We start from the raw sequence: 15038 nt of genomic DNA on the forward strand, positions 1-15038 counted from the left end.
CCAAGGGTCTGGCACCTGAGGGGCCTGGAAGTCTCAGCAGACGAGCTCTCCAGCAGGTCTGAACCCTGCAGTGCAGGCACAACCCCTTGCATGGGGATGCTAAGAAGGGTGGGCTGTGATGCTCGCCACCCAAGTGGTCTGGGGGATTAAAGCGGGTCAGGAAGCTGTGGCAGCTTCCCCAGGCTTGAGCACAGTCCGCAGACATAGGACTTGGTGGACACTAACCCAGCGCTCCGTGTGTGTGTGTGTGTGTGTGTGTGTGTTGTCCCCATTACTGCTATTGGGCAATGCCGCTTCACTGTGAGGAGCCAGGCTCTGGAGTCAAGCTCCCTGGGTTCAAAACCTCCCTCCACCACTACCTAGGTCCATACACTCTCCCCATTTGGGCCGCCTCATCTGTAGAACAGGGGCAGCCACCAGGGTCCCTGCACCCAGGAGGCTGTTGCGGGTGGCCAGCGGGCTGACACACAGAGTGCCCTAGCAGACACTTCCAGTGTGGTGAGTTCTCTGCCAGAGGCGCAATGAACTCCTCACCAAATAGCCAAGTGTCTCCGACCCTTCCAAGTCCAATGAAATAGCACTGGCAACAGTACCACCCAACCAGGGTGTCAGGCTGAACAATAATTAACAACCACAACCAGTTGTGTACCACAGCTGCTCCACTGCTTTCTATGGCATTACCAGCGTCACAGGATTCAGAAAGAGACCCAGCTGGCTGGAATCAGGAAGGCAGAACAGGGGAACCAGAACCCCTACGGTGGTAAATTTTCCCCAAAAGGACTGTTATTTTTAAAACACAGCCCTAAATCTTTCCAGGAAACCAAAGCACAGCCAAGCTCACCCAGCAGGAGGGCGGAATCAGACTTCCCCTTCCCTGACCAAAGGTTTAAAATGAACTAGAAACGCTCCAAGCTCTGCCGTAGCCAGTTGCAACTTTTATAAAAAACCACGCTGCGTGCTCAGAATCCGAGAACGAGGGGATGAGGCAGCGAGGCTTCAAAGGACACAAAAAGGGAGGGGGGAGGGGGGGTCACCAGCTGCCCCTGTAAGCCTGCCTATGGCAGCATCAGGGAACAGAGATGGGGGACAACCCCCTTTCGTTAAGAATTAAGGAATCCTCATCTGAAACAACGGTTTCTGAGGAACTGTTACGGAGGTCCCAGCGCCGATTTCCTCACAGCTCACCCGAAAGGCTCCGCAGAGTTCAGCCCAGTGGGGGAGGGGAAAGGGGCGCCACCAACTTTGCACAGGTTTTGCCACCACGGTTTGCAGAGATAAAGAAAAGCCACCCACCTTGCCTCCTGTCCGGGAAGCGCACCTGGCCCGGCTGTGGGCGTCTGCCGTAGCTCAGGCCCCCGAGGGTCAGGAGCTGAGCCACCACCGAGAGGTTTGCAAGCCACCTCCCCTGGGCACATGGCATGATTCAGTTGTTGGGGAGAAGAAAAGTCACCAAGTTTTAGCTCTCAACTTAAGAAACTGAGTCCTCGCCTGTGGCCGAGCGGGGAGACGCCGGGGCGCATGGTCCAGGAGTGGGGCGGAGCGGCGGCAAAGCTGCCCAGAGCTCCCTTCGCTTCTTTAAGCAGAAAGGGGCTAGTTACCTTGATTTCCCCTCCCTCCTCCTGAAAGGGGAGTGATTTCAGCTGACAGCCTCTGTTTGGTGAGGGGTGTGGAACGGGTCGGGGCGGGAGGGCGCAGCCCACCCCAGATCCCCACCCCTCTTCCCCTGGCGCCCAGCCTCGCGGCAAGCTCTGCGCATCTTCTTCGTCCGGGACTCCCACCCCCGCGCTCCTCCGCCCCGCCCAGGGCCGGGGCGAGCTGGCCAAATAGGGGAGCCCCGCCGGAGCCACCCTGGGCGGGACTCCCGGAGGGAGGCCCCAGGCCCGCCCCTCGCCGGGCCCGAAGGCCGGCGGAGGACGTGGAGCGCAGAGGTGGGGCAGAAGCTCTGCACTCCCCACCCTCCCCTGCTCAGTGCTGCCCCCTTTCCTGCTTTCTTCCTCCGCGTTCTGAACTTTTCCCACCGTTACTCACAATGCCGAGACTCCTTCCCCGCCACACCCCGGCCAGAACGCTCTGGCATCCTCTACCAGGGCAGAATAGGACGCCCATTTCAAAAACCTGATAATAGATCGCTTTTCTCTTTACCGCATCACTCAGAGGGAAACGGTCCGAGCTAATCTGCTAGTGTGACCCTGGACAAGCCCCTTCCTCTGTACAAAAGGTGATCTGACCAAACCATCAGGAGCCACTCTGAGTCTGCCGGTCTCGCTGGTGGTGTTTTACCTTTATATGCCCAGGCTTCCTAGCCCTCTCCACTCACCTAAAAGGGCACCAGGAGAACAAAAGAAGTAAACCTGGCCAAGAGGGTATCCGGTCTTCCCCAGTTCACCTGAACTGGCTGCCCTGAGAGGCGTCCATTCAGAGGCTCAAGCTTTACGTCAACCCTGAGAGAACACCATAAACCAGGGAGCTTGCCAGGATTCCTGAGAATTTACTGGGATCATCCAGCCAAGATCCTGCACCTCTGCACTTAAACAGCCCTCCTTACTCCATTCAGGAGGAATTTGGCCCCATGTGGGTTCTCCGTGGATTCCAGCCAACCATGTGTGTTCAGCAAGAGGTTTCCGTTATCAGCTCATCCCACCAGGCTCAGGCTCAAATCAAAGCAGTGACCAAGTACAAGGTGGTCCTCACAGGCCCTGGGGAGAGTCTGCAGAACTTCAGATGGAATACGTACCCACACCACGCTTCCGGGTGTGACTGCCATTACCAAGGCCCCTAAACATGGCCACTTGGAACAACGCAAGTTGATCATCTTGCAGCTCTGGGGGTCAGAAGTCTGAGGCAGGTCTCACTGGGCTAAAATCAAGGAGGCGTCAGTGCAGCTGCCTTCCTTGCTGGAGGCTCGAGGGAGGCATCTGTCTTCTTGCCTTTTCCATTTTCTAGAGGCTGCCCTGTCCCTCAGCGCATGCCTCTCCTTGCCCATTGTCAAGGCCAGCGACGGCCAGTTGAGTCTTTCCTGTCACATCACCCTGTCACCATCTCTTTTCCCTCCCTTTTCACTTATAAGGACCCTTGTGATTACAGTGGGCCACCAGGATCTTCCAGGATAATCTCATCCTAAAGTGAGCTGATTAGCAATCGTAATTCCCCCTGCAACGTCTGTCCCCCAACATGTACTATAACATCTTGTGACATTATCATTGGCCCATCATAGACCTGCAGGGAAGGGCCAGAGAATCAGGTACATTTACTCAATGCAGTTCTATGCAGCAGAAAGAAAGAAGGAACTCCTACCTTTGCAACAGCATGGATGGAACTGGAGAGCATTATGCTGAGTGAAATAAGCCAGGTGGTGAAAGACAAATACCACATGATCTCACCTTTAACAGGAAGCTAAACAACAAAACAAACAAGCAAGCAAAATATAACCAAAGACACTGAAATAGAGAACAGGCTGATAGTGACCAGAGGGGAGAGGGGAGGGAATTTCAAGGGAAAAGGGGAAGGGTCTGCAGGAACAAGTATAAAGGACCCATGGACAAAAACTAACAGGGGTGGGGGTGGTGGAAACAGGAGGGAGCTGGGGAGGGCTGGGGGTGTGGGCTGGGATGGGAGTGAAAAAACAAAAGGAAATCAGTACTGTGGAAAACCAGGTCTGTGCGCTACTCGATGGGCCCCAGTGAGAAAAACAGCATCGCTCCTGTGAGCTCTCTGCCAAAAGTACAGGGCCTGACTCTCGCTGCAGGGAAACAGCGGACAAATGGAAAGCCAGGGACAGTCTACAAAATAACTGGCTTTTCCTCTTCAATTGACCATGAAAGGGAAACTGAGAAACTATCCCAGATTAAAGGAGACCAAAGAGACACGGCCACAGAAAGCAGCACAACTCTGAGTCGGATCCTCGGTGACAAAGGACCTTGTGGGAACAATAAGGGAGACTTGAAAGGGGAGAGAGGACTGCATGGCCCTGTGCTTTCCCTGCTAAGTTCCTGGTGGTGATGGCTGTGGATGTAGTTGTGTCGAAGAATGTCCTTGTGTGTTAGAGACACACATTTCAGGGCTTGGGAGGGAATGGGGCGTCTTTGTGCACAACCTGCTCTCGGAGGATTCCGAACACAAAATGCTCTTTGTTTAACTTCACTTCCAGCTATTCTGTAAGTTTTGAGATGGTTTCTAAATTTAAAACCTCACGTAACAATGGGTTCTCATTCTTTAAAATAATTTAGCACGTGGTAGAGATGCCATAGAATTGGAAACTAGAGAAGCCCAATAATGAGGAGCTAGCAGACAATGAGGTGCTCCCGTAGGGGGGTCTCTGAGCACCCAGGCCGAGAGCGGTGGGTGTGGCCACTGTCAGACTGGTCCTGTGTTGGTCCTGGACCCCACGGGCTCCAGCCCCTGTATTTTATTCTGCCTTAAAGATCAAGTCTGAATTTAAGAAAAGTATATCTACAGTTCCCAAAAAGAGGAAGAAATTAGGGGTGAAAGGCATCAGGGAAACTTTGAGTGCTGCGGCCTTAGCAAAAGAGAATACTTCATTTATTCACCCGACAATATTTCCTGCCTGCCTACTCCGTCCACACATTAGGAATATAGCAGTGAATAAAAATAGCCAGAGAGCCTTTTTTTCATGCTTCATATGCTCTGGTTTTGGTTGTGGGGGAGAGAGGAGTGGAGAGAAACGAGCACGTAAATATGTAACATGTAAGATGTGATGGGAACAATAAGCAGGCGAGGGAGGACGCGGGTGAGAGGGCGAGGGAGCGCCTGTTTCCTACAGGGGGGCATTTTTAAGGAGCGATCTGCTCGCTCCCACTGGAGGCAGGGGGTGGGGGCGGGGAAGGAATCCTGGCTCTGCATACTCAACTGCAGGAAGGAAAAAGGGAGACACCCGGAGACCAAAGATCGAGTTTGTTTGGTTGCGAAAGGAACTCCACTCGCTAGTAAAGGCAGTTCAGTCGGTGTCCCTGAAATCTGAGCTGCGTGGGGAACCCCGTGTGGAGAGCAGTGTCGGAGGGGGTGAAGGTGCCAAGGAGTGTCCACAGCCCCCGTTTACCACACTCCTTATATCGCCTGGTCCCACTGAGCTGGACCAGAGCCTGTGAGTGGCCTGGGTTGGGCTGATTCTCCACGGAGGAGCAGACAGTGTCCTGGAGGGCCACGGCCCTGACATTTATCACTGCTCTTAGGGGTCCATGAGAGCAGAACCTCAGCTGCGCCCCAGGAAAGTCTGAAGTGAGCAAAGAGATCAGTTCAGGTAGCAAGGATACACCGTAAGAGTACGTGCTCTTTTGGGGTGTCATTGAGGTGCAATCCACATACAACAGACTGCATGTGTTTAAAGTAGCAACTTCGTAAGTGCTGACATGTTTACACCTGTGAGGCCATCACCGTCATAAGTGTGTCTGTGTGTGAGTGTGTGCGCGTGTCAAGCCAGAAGTTTCCTCCTGCCCCTCCTTGCCTCGCCCCCAAACACGGGTAGCCGTTTTGCTGCTTTCTGTCACAGGAGATTGGTCAGCATTCCTACAATTTCCTATAAATGGAGTCGCCCAGCATGTACTCCCTTTTGCCTGCCTTCTTTCACTCAGCATTGTTATTTGAGATCCCCGGATGTTTCATTTGTCAACACTTTGTTCCTTTCTATTTCTGCACAGTCGTCCAGTGTTTAGATCGACCACAACTGGGCAAGTCATTCACCTTGTCACTAATTTGTCTGTTGACCCTTGGAAAAATGGTGGGGAGAAAATTGGACACCTAGCCTAAAATCAGGCAGATGGGTACGTACCACCAACTCACGTTAAAGATCTCTTCTTGCATCCAGTGAAGCAAGGCTTCCAAGTCAGACAACTGCATTTCAGGAGACAGTATGTGTTTCTCTCCAAGGTAAAGTAACTTTAAAACATACACCTCAAAATAATTTTTAAAGACTGGCTTTGAAGTTAACCCCGGATTAAGATAAAATTCCTTTTATGGTTTTGTAGAGTCTCGGGGGAGCTCTCCCACTGCGATTAGGTTATCTCCACGGCCAGGGACCCTGGACCTAAGGGACACTGGTTGGGACAGAAAAGTGGTGTGACCTCAGCAGGAGGCGGGGCATTGGCCACTGCTCAGAGGACAACGGTGGCCTTCTGTGCACCCCGCCCCCTGCATACTGTGCTGGCTCCAGCATGTGTTCTTGGAATATAGCCCAAAAAAGGAACCAATGGCAAGCGCTCTACTCTGCTGGTGGGTGTTTGGCCAGTGGGACCAAAATCCCAGTTGTATGGAGGGCGAGGGGGTACGATATGTATAATTCCCTTCAAAATATCTTACTGGCTATAAAGAATAGGAACCTTGAGATCGGTGAGGCAACGTTTCATCAAGAGCTCACACCACGAGCCAGCAACTAAAAGTGCCGTATCTGCCTTTATCTGATACACACCACGCGGTTTCTTCACTGGAATGTTGAAGCGATGTGGCTTGATGAAGCGGTTGTAGAGGCACTCCTGCACCCAGTGCAAACAGGACACAACTATCCAGCCCAAGAGACTTCCACTGTCAACCTCGATGGGAATACGGAAAGGCAACATACACTTTCAGCTTACACAATTGAAAACTAGTGGGTGCAGTATACGAAATAATGGTTTTCAGACGATGGACAAAGAGCAGCACAGGACCACCACCCCTGAGAGAAGGCAAAAGAGTGTGAGCCCCTGCAGGGCAGTTGAGGGGACAGTTAAGCCGAAGTTGCTAGGAGTTTGCAGAACAGATTTTGAAAGAGGGGAGACCTGCCGGGCAGGAGGGAGCTGCAGACACAAAAGGAGTTTCAGAAATTCGAAAGCGGGCTCCCCGAGCCTTTAGTTGAGCATCGCTCGGCCCATGCACAGGGTAAACTATCTGCAGCAGGAGAAGGGAGACGACACTGGGGAGCTTCAGGCAGGATGGGTCCAGGGGTCACCAAGAGCCAGGAACAGTGCGCTCTCCCAGCAGTCAAACTGGGAGAGAGCTCGCAGTAAGGCAATTGGAAGGACAGTGCCTCAGGAGAGGGCACAGTCACACCTGGAATGAAAGCTGCCCTGGTCTCAGCTGACCGGGTGTAAAAGCAAGGCTTCAGAAGGACCAGACTCTTTGTAAGTAACTTAAATGTGACCCAAAACCAAGGGCAGGTATATTTGAAGAGCACAAAAATACTGAGCGCACAACAAGGCAAAATTCACCACACGTGACATCGAATTAAAACAAAAAGGATCAGGCATGCCAAGAAGCAGGAAAACACAGTTTAAAATGAGGAGAAAAGTCAGTCAATAGAAACAGAATTGGCAGATGAGGATATTTTTAAAGTTATAATAATGACATTTTATATGTTTAAAAAAGTAGAAGAAAGTATGGTCATGTGAAGGAGAGATATAAAAATACCCAAGTCAAACTTCAGGGGTTAAAATAGAAAACCACGTCTGAGATGAAACCTATACTACACAGTATTAAGCGTTGATTGGACACTGCAGAAGAAAATGTTAGTGAACTGAAGACACAGAAACTACACAAAATGAAACAGACAGATAGAGACTAAATATTTTTAAAAACCTGCTGCATCAGGAGCTGTGAAAAAACTTCAAGTAGCCTAATACACATGAGGATGAAGTTCACAAAAGGGTTGAGGGGAAAGAAAAACACTAAACCTACACAATGGGTTGCGTGATTCTTCTGTTTCTGCTCACAAATAAATGCACACAGCAGAACTCTCTATGAGACGCGCTTCTTTGAAACCTGGCAAAGGTGGCGGAGAGGGGACCAAGATCAAAGGGGGCAAAGATGGGAGTGGTAAGAATGGAGGGGCTGGATCTGTGATTTGTAAAGGTCTGACCTCCGTGTCAACACTGCAAGGGCTGCTCTGGTCCCGAGGAAGTGAGCAAGGAGAGGAATGGGAATCGACCCGAGCTGAATGTGAAGCAACGAGGAGAGCTTGGGAACAGATGCTCCCATTTCGTCCCCTACTGTCACGAGCAAGCCTACTGTCCAGGATGGCGTCTCAAGAGACGCCGGACAGCCGGGGACGCTACAGATTTCTGCTCTTATGTTTAATGTGTCCATACGTCTTCCTTTGACATCAGTCTTTCTCTAATATCTTGAGTTGGAACTGAGATTATTAATGTTTAACCCTTTTTTCTTTAAAAAATATGCACTTATTGGCGTAAAATTCCCTCTATACACTGTTTTAACTGCATCCCGCAGAATTTGACATATCATATTTTTTATTAGGATCTACTTTAAGTTTTGTGATTAATTTTATAACATCCTACAAATGTTAGTTCTTCTTTCATCCAGTGTTGTTTAAACTGTGTTCTCAATTTTGAAGCAGTGGAGGACTTCTCACTTCTCACTCTCATGCCTTCGTTGATTCCTAGTTTAATTCCGCTGTCCTCAAAATGCTGCTTTGTAGGACTGCGATCCTTTGAAATTTGTTGAAACTTGATTTTGGCCCAGCATGTGCCCTGTTTTGGTGATTACACTCATAGAAAGTGCGTATTTTCTGGGTTTTGTGAATAGAGCATGGAGCTGACCTAGGACGTGCCCCTTCTAGGGTTTCACCGGAAAGCCTGGACTATTTCCTTTTTCCTCTCTGCTTGACCAGGCTTGAACTTCGACCTCTGTTGCCCTGTCCCCATGGAGTTGTTGCAATATCTGCTCAGCTGGAAAGCCCTTCAAATCCTGGTTTCCGCTGGATGTGGTGACAACTGGGCACACTCCTGGACCCTTTAAGGTGTCCCCAGTGATTCTTGCCTCCTAGTAACCATATTATTGTACAACTCCCCTGTCTTTGAGTGTGGACTGGCCTGACTCCTCTCTAAAGAACAGAACATGGCAGAAGTGACACATCTGATGCTAGGTTAGAAGAAGACTTTAGCTTTCATCCTGAGCTCTATCTCTCATCACTCGCCCTGGTGGAAACTAACTGCTATACTGTGAATTAGGCCTGTGCAGAATTCCGCTCACTGAAAGACCAAGGCCTATCAGCAGCCATGTGAGGAGCTTCAGGGCAGCTTGCTCACCCTGCTGCTAAAGCCTTCATTCAGATAAAACCACAGACCTGCCTGACAGGCAGACTGCAGCCTCACGGGCAACCATGAGCCACTGAGCCTGGGCTGAGCCTCGGCTCCTGACCTACAGAAACAATGAGATAATAAATGCTGGTTGTTTCACACCACACAGTGTCCTCACAAATTGCTATTCATTAAAAGATAACTAACAGAGAGAGATGAAGAAACAAGGAGGAGATGAATTTAGAACTTTTTCAGTTTGGGGGCATTTGTTTCTATTCTTGAGGACATGCCCACAGGACCTACTAGACTGGGTTAGATTGGGTGCAAGTGGACATGAGAAACAAGGAATTACTCTTGGGTTTACCTTGAGCATCTAAGTGAACAGTGATGCCATTTGCTAAGATTGAGAAACCTGACGAAAGATCAGCTGCCAAGTAGAACTCTCAGGCAGCAGTTAGATATAAAATTTGGAGTTCTGAGGATTAAGGACTAGAAACCAGATTTGGAATAGTAGTGATACCAACCTTGCTGGTTGTGAGCAGTAGGAGAGATAATACAAATAAAAGTTTTTGCACGGTGCACAGAGTTGTTATTTGTAGTAGGTAGAATTGTGTTCTCCCCCCCCCAAAAAAGACATGTTCAAGTCCTAGTCCCTGGCACCTGTGAACATGACCTTGTTTGGAAAGAGGGTCTTTCAGACGTAATTGAATGAGATGAAGTCACACTGAATTAGAGAAGACCCTATTCAATGACTAGTGTCCTCCTAAGGAGAGCAACCAGAGGCACAGAGACACAGAGGGGACACTGTCATCTGAGGATGGACAGAGAAGGGAGCGTTATGGCTGCAAACCAAGGGTTTCCTCAGAACCACCAAAGGTGAGGAGCAGGGCATGGATGCTTTCTGCCTCTGAGTCTCCAAAAGAAGCCGCCTCTACTGGCACCTTGATTCTGACTCCCAGCCTCTGTAATGTCAAGAGCATAGGTCTCTGTTATTTTAAATCACCCAGTTGGTAGTAATTTGTTACAGCAACCCTGGGAAAATAATACAGAGTCGAAATAGCTGTGTAATATGAATGGTTATCATTGCTTCTATTATTATTATTATTCATATTGCACCATTATTGTTGTTGTTGCTATAGCTCCAAACACCTAACACTTTGCTTTGCACATAGTAGAAACTCGGGTCCTAATTGTGGTGGAATGAGAGACCTGTGCTTATCTGTATTCTGGTAGCACTGGCCGAGGGGCACATTGGGAACAGCCTCTCTTGCTGAGGGCTGAGTCAAGGTGCTGACTAGAACTCACGGCCCTGCAGACCTCAGGAGCGCATGGCCCTCCTAGCCCAACAGCGAAGAAAGGTCACCTGCTGCACCTAAGTGTGATTTTAGTGAAATTCAGCAAGACCCCCCTCTCTCCCTTTGCTTCTAATCCCATTGTGTTATAACTCATCACAAGACATTAAACCATCATTGGACATTAATTCTTCATTGGCACTTAATTTTTTTTAACGTGGAGAGTTAGAAAAGGAATAAAAGTTCAGATGCTCCCAAACTTGGGGAAAACTAGAACCACCTGGAAGAGTCTGTTTTAAAGCATAGATTCTTGGGTGCCTTTCCAACTCCACTGAGAAGCAGAAGCTCTGGGGCTGGGAGGGGCTGCAGGCTCCCCAGCCAGCTCTAGTATTACGTGCCCAGCACCTGTCCTCAGAGTATCTGCGATTCACAAGTCCCCCAATATACAGATGAGGAAACTGAGGCAAAGGGCTCTCAGGGTGTGTCCCAGACTTCCTTGTTTTTCTGCAGCACCTGGAAATATTAGAGGGAGAGAGATGGAAATTTAATAGAGACATTACTAGCAAAAAATGAAGTGAAAAATGACCTTGAAGGTGAGGCTATTAAAACAGAGATAAGCAGTGTCCACAGAAGCAGTCTGTTGATCGGAGAGTTGAGCTTTTAAAACCATATTAGAATTGTTCAAAGGAAGTGGTTTGGTTTGGGTTTGGTTGTTTTTTGTTGTTGTTTTGTTTGTTTGTTTGTTTTCTTTTACTGAGGCCCTGGCGCCCCCTAGCGGGCAGGATAAGCGGTCCAGATTCCACAGCCAAGCGTGTTCTCTGTTCTCCTGCTTTGGAATCAAGATTGTTTCCATTTCCCTTCATATGTTTTGAAGAACATGTTTCTTTCTTACTAAGTTTTTCCCCACGTCCTCTGATTAAAAGTCATAACCTCTTTATCTCTGTCAGGAAAGTTGTGAGCCCATCAGGACCGAGGCCAATTATCCTTAAGAAACTTTGTTTCAGTTTAGTTCCAGACAGTGAGCAAAACACTTGAAATTTCTGAAGTCTGCCCCTAAAACTGTGTAACGTACACTAGGGCACTTGAGCAGTCATTGAAACAAAGCGCGATTTGAAAAGTAATTAAAAGGGTTTATACGAGTTCCCTTTGCCCAAAGGAATGTAGAAGATTCCTTAGAATTTACTTCCTTTGGTCTAGAAAACATCAGGTAAGGAGGTATCATCATAATAGTAGCAGAAATGGGGAGCTGGCGATGCAAAACAGCCCTGTGGAATCCGCCATTCCAACTGCACCAAGGCGAAGCAAGTGCAGGTGTATGTGGGTAGCCTGTTTGTTGAAGAGCATTGGGCTGAGAGCTAGATAGATAGTATCTGATGTCTGTGAGCGCGACGCACTGATTTTATGCTCCGCTAAGTTCTCTGAATACACCAAAACAGAGGGCAACACTTGAACCTTGGAAAATCCTGACAATCAGACCCCAATTAAAGTGGTGAGCTAATTAAAGAAGTAGTAAAAGGAGCTTGCGTTTGTGTGTTCAGGAAGAGCCCATCGTCTGATTTAGGGTATGAGTATCAAAAGAAGCCAGGATCATTGCGTTTTTAAAAAATGGGCAGAAGATCGTGCATTGTTAGAACCATTCCATGAAATTTCAAAGATGAAGGGAGAATGAGGCAGAAAAAAATCTGATAGACACGTTTGGGAATAAAGACAAAAAAAGAATCACAAATCAAAGCACACTTACTCTAGCAACATAGGAAAATAAATATTGGGACCATTTCCTCCTTGGAAGAAGAAAAGGAGAGTTGGCCCGTGGGCTCCACCTGCTGCTCGCTCACCTTTCCCACCTCCCCCGCGGCCAGCGCGGCGAAGTTCAGCACCTCGGAAAGCGCCCCCTCTCGCCCAGGGGTTTACGCATGCTCCTTGGGAGCCCGCAGCCTCGGCTTTGCGCGGGCGAGTGTAACCAGCGTGAGCGCAGTGGGCAACTCGCTGGGCGTTGACAGCAGCGGAGACTGAGTGAGAGGTGAGGCAGCGTGGGCGACATCGACAGACCTCCAGAGAGTCAGAGCGAGGTAGATGGATCTCTCCTTTGTCTCTTTCTCTCAAAGAACAGAAACCTCGTCTAAGCTGGAAAAACCCACAAAAGTATTTGAAAGAGATGGAGCGGGCCCCCAGTAGCCGTACTGAGCGCAGGATGGGTTCTGCGCTGGTGCCCAGATGACAGCGGGAGACACAGCGGGACTTGTGGGTAGTGCAGCAAGGACCTGCAGACTCCCATCTCGGCCCCAGGACCATGGGTCACCGACCGTTCGCCCGTGAAGCTGCGTTCCTCTGCTCTCGAACTCCCTCCGGAGCAGAAACTCCACGCCGGGGCGCGCTTGGCACTGTTCTTAGGTTCTGTCTTCAGTCACTGCTTTGGAACCTCCCAAGAACACCCTGCGCTCTTGCCTGGAATAGAACCCCAGGCAAGCTGGACTCCCTTAGGTCTTAGGTGGGGACCCCAACCCGTCCTCTACAGCCAAGAGCTTGCTGTGGCGTCTAGCGTGGCCTTCTCTCACCAGCCTGCACCCATTCACCTCCACCACCAAGCCTGAGCCGGAGGATCAGGGGCTGCAGGCCTTGGAGCATCTCGGTCCTGCAGCGGAGCCCGGCCTGTTCTACTACCTGCCAGGAGTGGTGGTCTACAGTGGGGGGAGCTACCACCCGCTGCCCTGCAGCTCTGCCTACTGACTCGGCTGAGGCCTAAGGGGGTGTGGTCTCCGCAAAGTGGCCCTGCCTGAGCCAGCAGAGGGTGGTGTGGGGATGCTGGGAGGGAGGCAGAAATGAAGAGGTAGGTGGGGCAAGGATGGGGAAGAGGCGCAGAGGGGCAGCCTGAGAAAAGGCCAGGGGGCTTTCTCGGAGAAGGGAGGCTGCCGATCCAGGAGGAGAGAGGAAGCTGGCGGTGGAGCCCAGACCAGCCTCTCAGGGCCTGGCCATCAGCCTCTGTCCCCTTCCACACTTGCCTTGTCTTCTTCTTGCCTTACACAGTCAGCACTGGGCAGTAGGGTGTGTGGCGGGGGTGAGGGGTGGGGTGGGGTGGGGAATATCCCAGAAGCAGAGAAGGCATCAGGAAAATAGAGAAACTGGAGCCCAAAGAAGTGGGCCTCAATGAAATGGAGCTTAGACAACTGAGCGCATTTATTCCAGTGATGTTTATGGAGCCCGTGAGAGCGTCCTCTAGGTGCGTCCAGCTGGGGAGCCGACCACAGCACCTTTCCTCTGCACCTGGGCCAAGGAGACGGCTGTGGAGCCAAGGGCTGGCTGGCATGGCTGCCCTGGCAGCCTAGAGTGCAGGGGCAAGCAATTTTTTTCAGAGTTGGGAGAAAGCAGTGATAATCTCCACCCCCAGAAGAAAAGCACAGCCAGCGAGATGCCTCCCGAGGGGCCATCCTACCGTTTATCATCCGGGACAGGGCTGCTGCCTCAGAGAGAGCCCCGCCAGGACTCTGCACGACCTCCGAGCTCAAACATCGTCGTGGGGCACAGCACTTGTATCCAGCCAGCAGGAGCTGTTCTCTGGAGAGCTGGAGTCACTGAGGAAGCCAGCAGAGGCAGTGAGTTTGCAAGGACTGAACTAAGACCCCCTCAGGCTACTGCCCCTAAAGGAAATGGGGGCTCTCCGCTCACTTGAGATGAGTGGGGAGTGAGTGTGTGGGCCACCCTCAGGAAGCCTTGGCACCCAGTTCTCCACAGACCTCTGAAGGTGCCTGGGGACATTGGGCACTTCAGTCTATGCCCTGCGGACAGGGAGCTTGAGAAGGTCTGAGTAGACCTGCTGCTACTGGGAGTGGGGCCTTTGAATGTTTAAGTGTGTGTGTAGAGGAGAGGAGAGACAGAGAGAGAACACTCCAGCTCCCCTCCTCATCCCAGTGGCCCACCCAGCGTTCCCCCCGAAAAGAGTTTCACTTGTAGTACAGACCATGCCTTGCAGGCGGCCAGACACAACTACTTTTGACCACTTGGTGGCCCAGGTGCGATGGCCCTTGGCTGTAGGACACCCTCCCCGCTCGCCCCATCATCCATCTCAGAACCTTCAAGGACCAGAAGAGACCTCGAAGGACCGGTCAGGAGATAAACACTGAACTCAGGAAATGATTCCATTTCCAGGCCTTGCAGAGGCCAAGGACAGGTAGGCAAGGCAAGAAAGGTGACGTGTTGCTCTTTTGAAATGCTGAGTGCCATGTCCTCTGGGGTGCTCTGGGCTCTTCACCATACCTCCCTGGGGGTAGGGAGCAGGGGTTTGCCTGAACCAGTCATGACCTTGCTTCTGTGAGTTCGATGATTTGAGGGAGGAGGGGGGGGAAAGACTTGGGAAGGCACAGTAGTTTGACATGCGACCCTCCCAAAAGAACGAGTGACAACTTCCTTTGGGAATGAACACACCGACAGAGGGCAGCAGGACCCAGGTAGGTGGCAGAAAATGAGCACCATCCAGGTGGAGGGGAGGGGAGCAGGGCTCAGGGGTTCAGTGAAACAATAGCACACTCAGGTTTGAGAAGACAGTGCCCTTCGGTCTGGAAAGAATCGGGGGTCTGGAGACGATGGGATGAGCTGCAGAAGCCTGGCGTGTGAGCATGGGGCAGGAAGGGGTGCCCACTTTGGAGTAAGCCCCGTCTTTCACCAGCCCTCCTGATGCCTCCCACACAAAAAGAAGTGGTGGGATCACGTGGGCGTTCCAGATGTCCAGGCT

The 15038-nt window shown here is 50.8% G+C and overlaps 1 protein-coding gene across 3 annotated transcripts in view; it reads right to left on the reverse strand.

The window, feature by feature from the left end:
- Window positions 1-1697, reverse strand: part of ADAMTS12 (ADAM metallopeptidase with thrombospondin type 1 motif 12) — a 213689-nt gene extending 211992 nt beyond the window's left edge. For 2 of the 3 annotated variants that reach the window (XM_037063138.1, XM_037063139.1), the window contains exon 1: window positions 1294-1697. In XM_037063138.1, the coding sequence (XP_036919033.1) occupies window positions 1294-1420 (127 nt within the window). In that variant the 5' untranslated portion in view covers window positions 1421-1697. The remainder of the gene's footprint in view (window positions 1-1293) is intronic. The other variant, XM_037063137.1, reaches the window with a different exon arrangement.
- Between the last annotated feature and the right edge of the window lie 13341 nt (window positions 1698-15038).

This window comes from Sturnira hondurensis, unplaced genomic scaffold (assembly GCF_014824575.4).
Source record: "Sturnira hondurensis isolate 20B ecotype Veracruz unplaced genomic scaffold, ASM1482457v3 Scaffold0014384, whole genome shotgun sequence".
NCBI lineage: Eukaryota > Metazoa > Chordata > Mammalia > Chiroptera > Phyllostomidae > Sturnira > Sturnira hondurensis.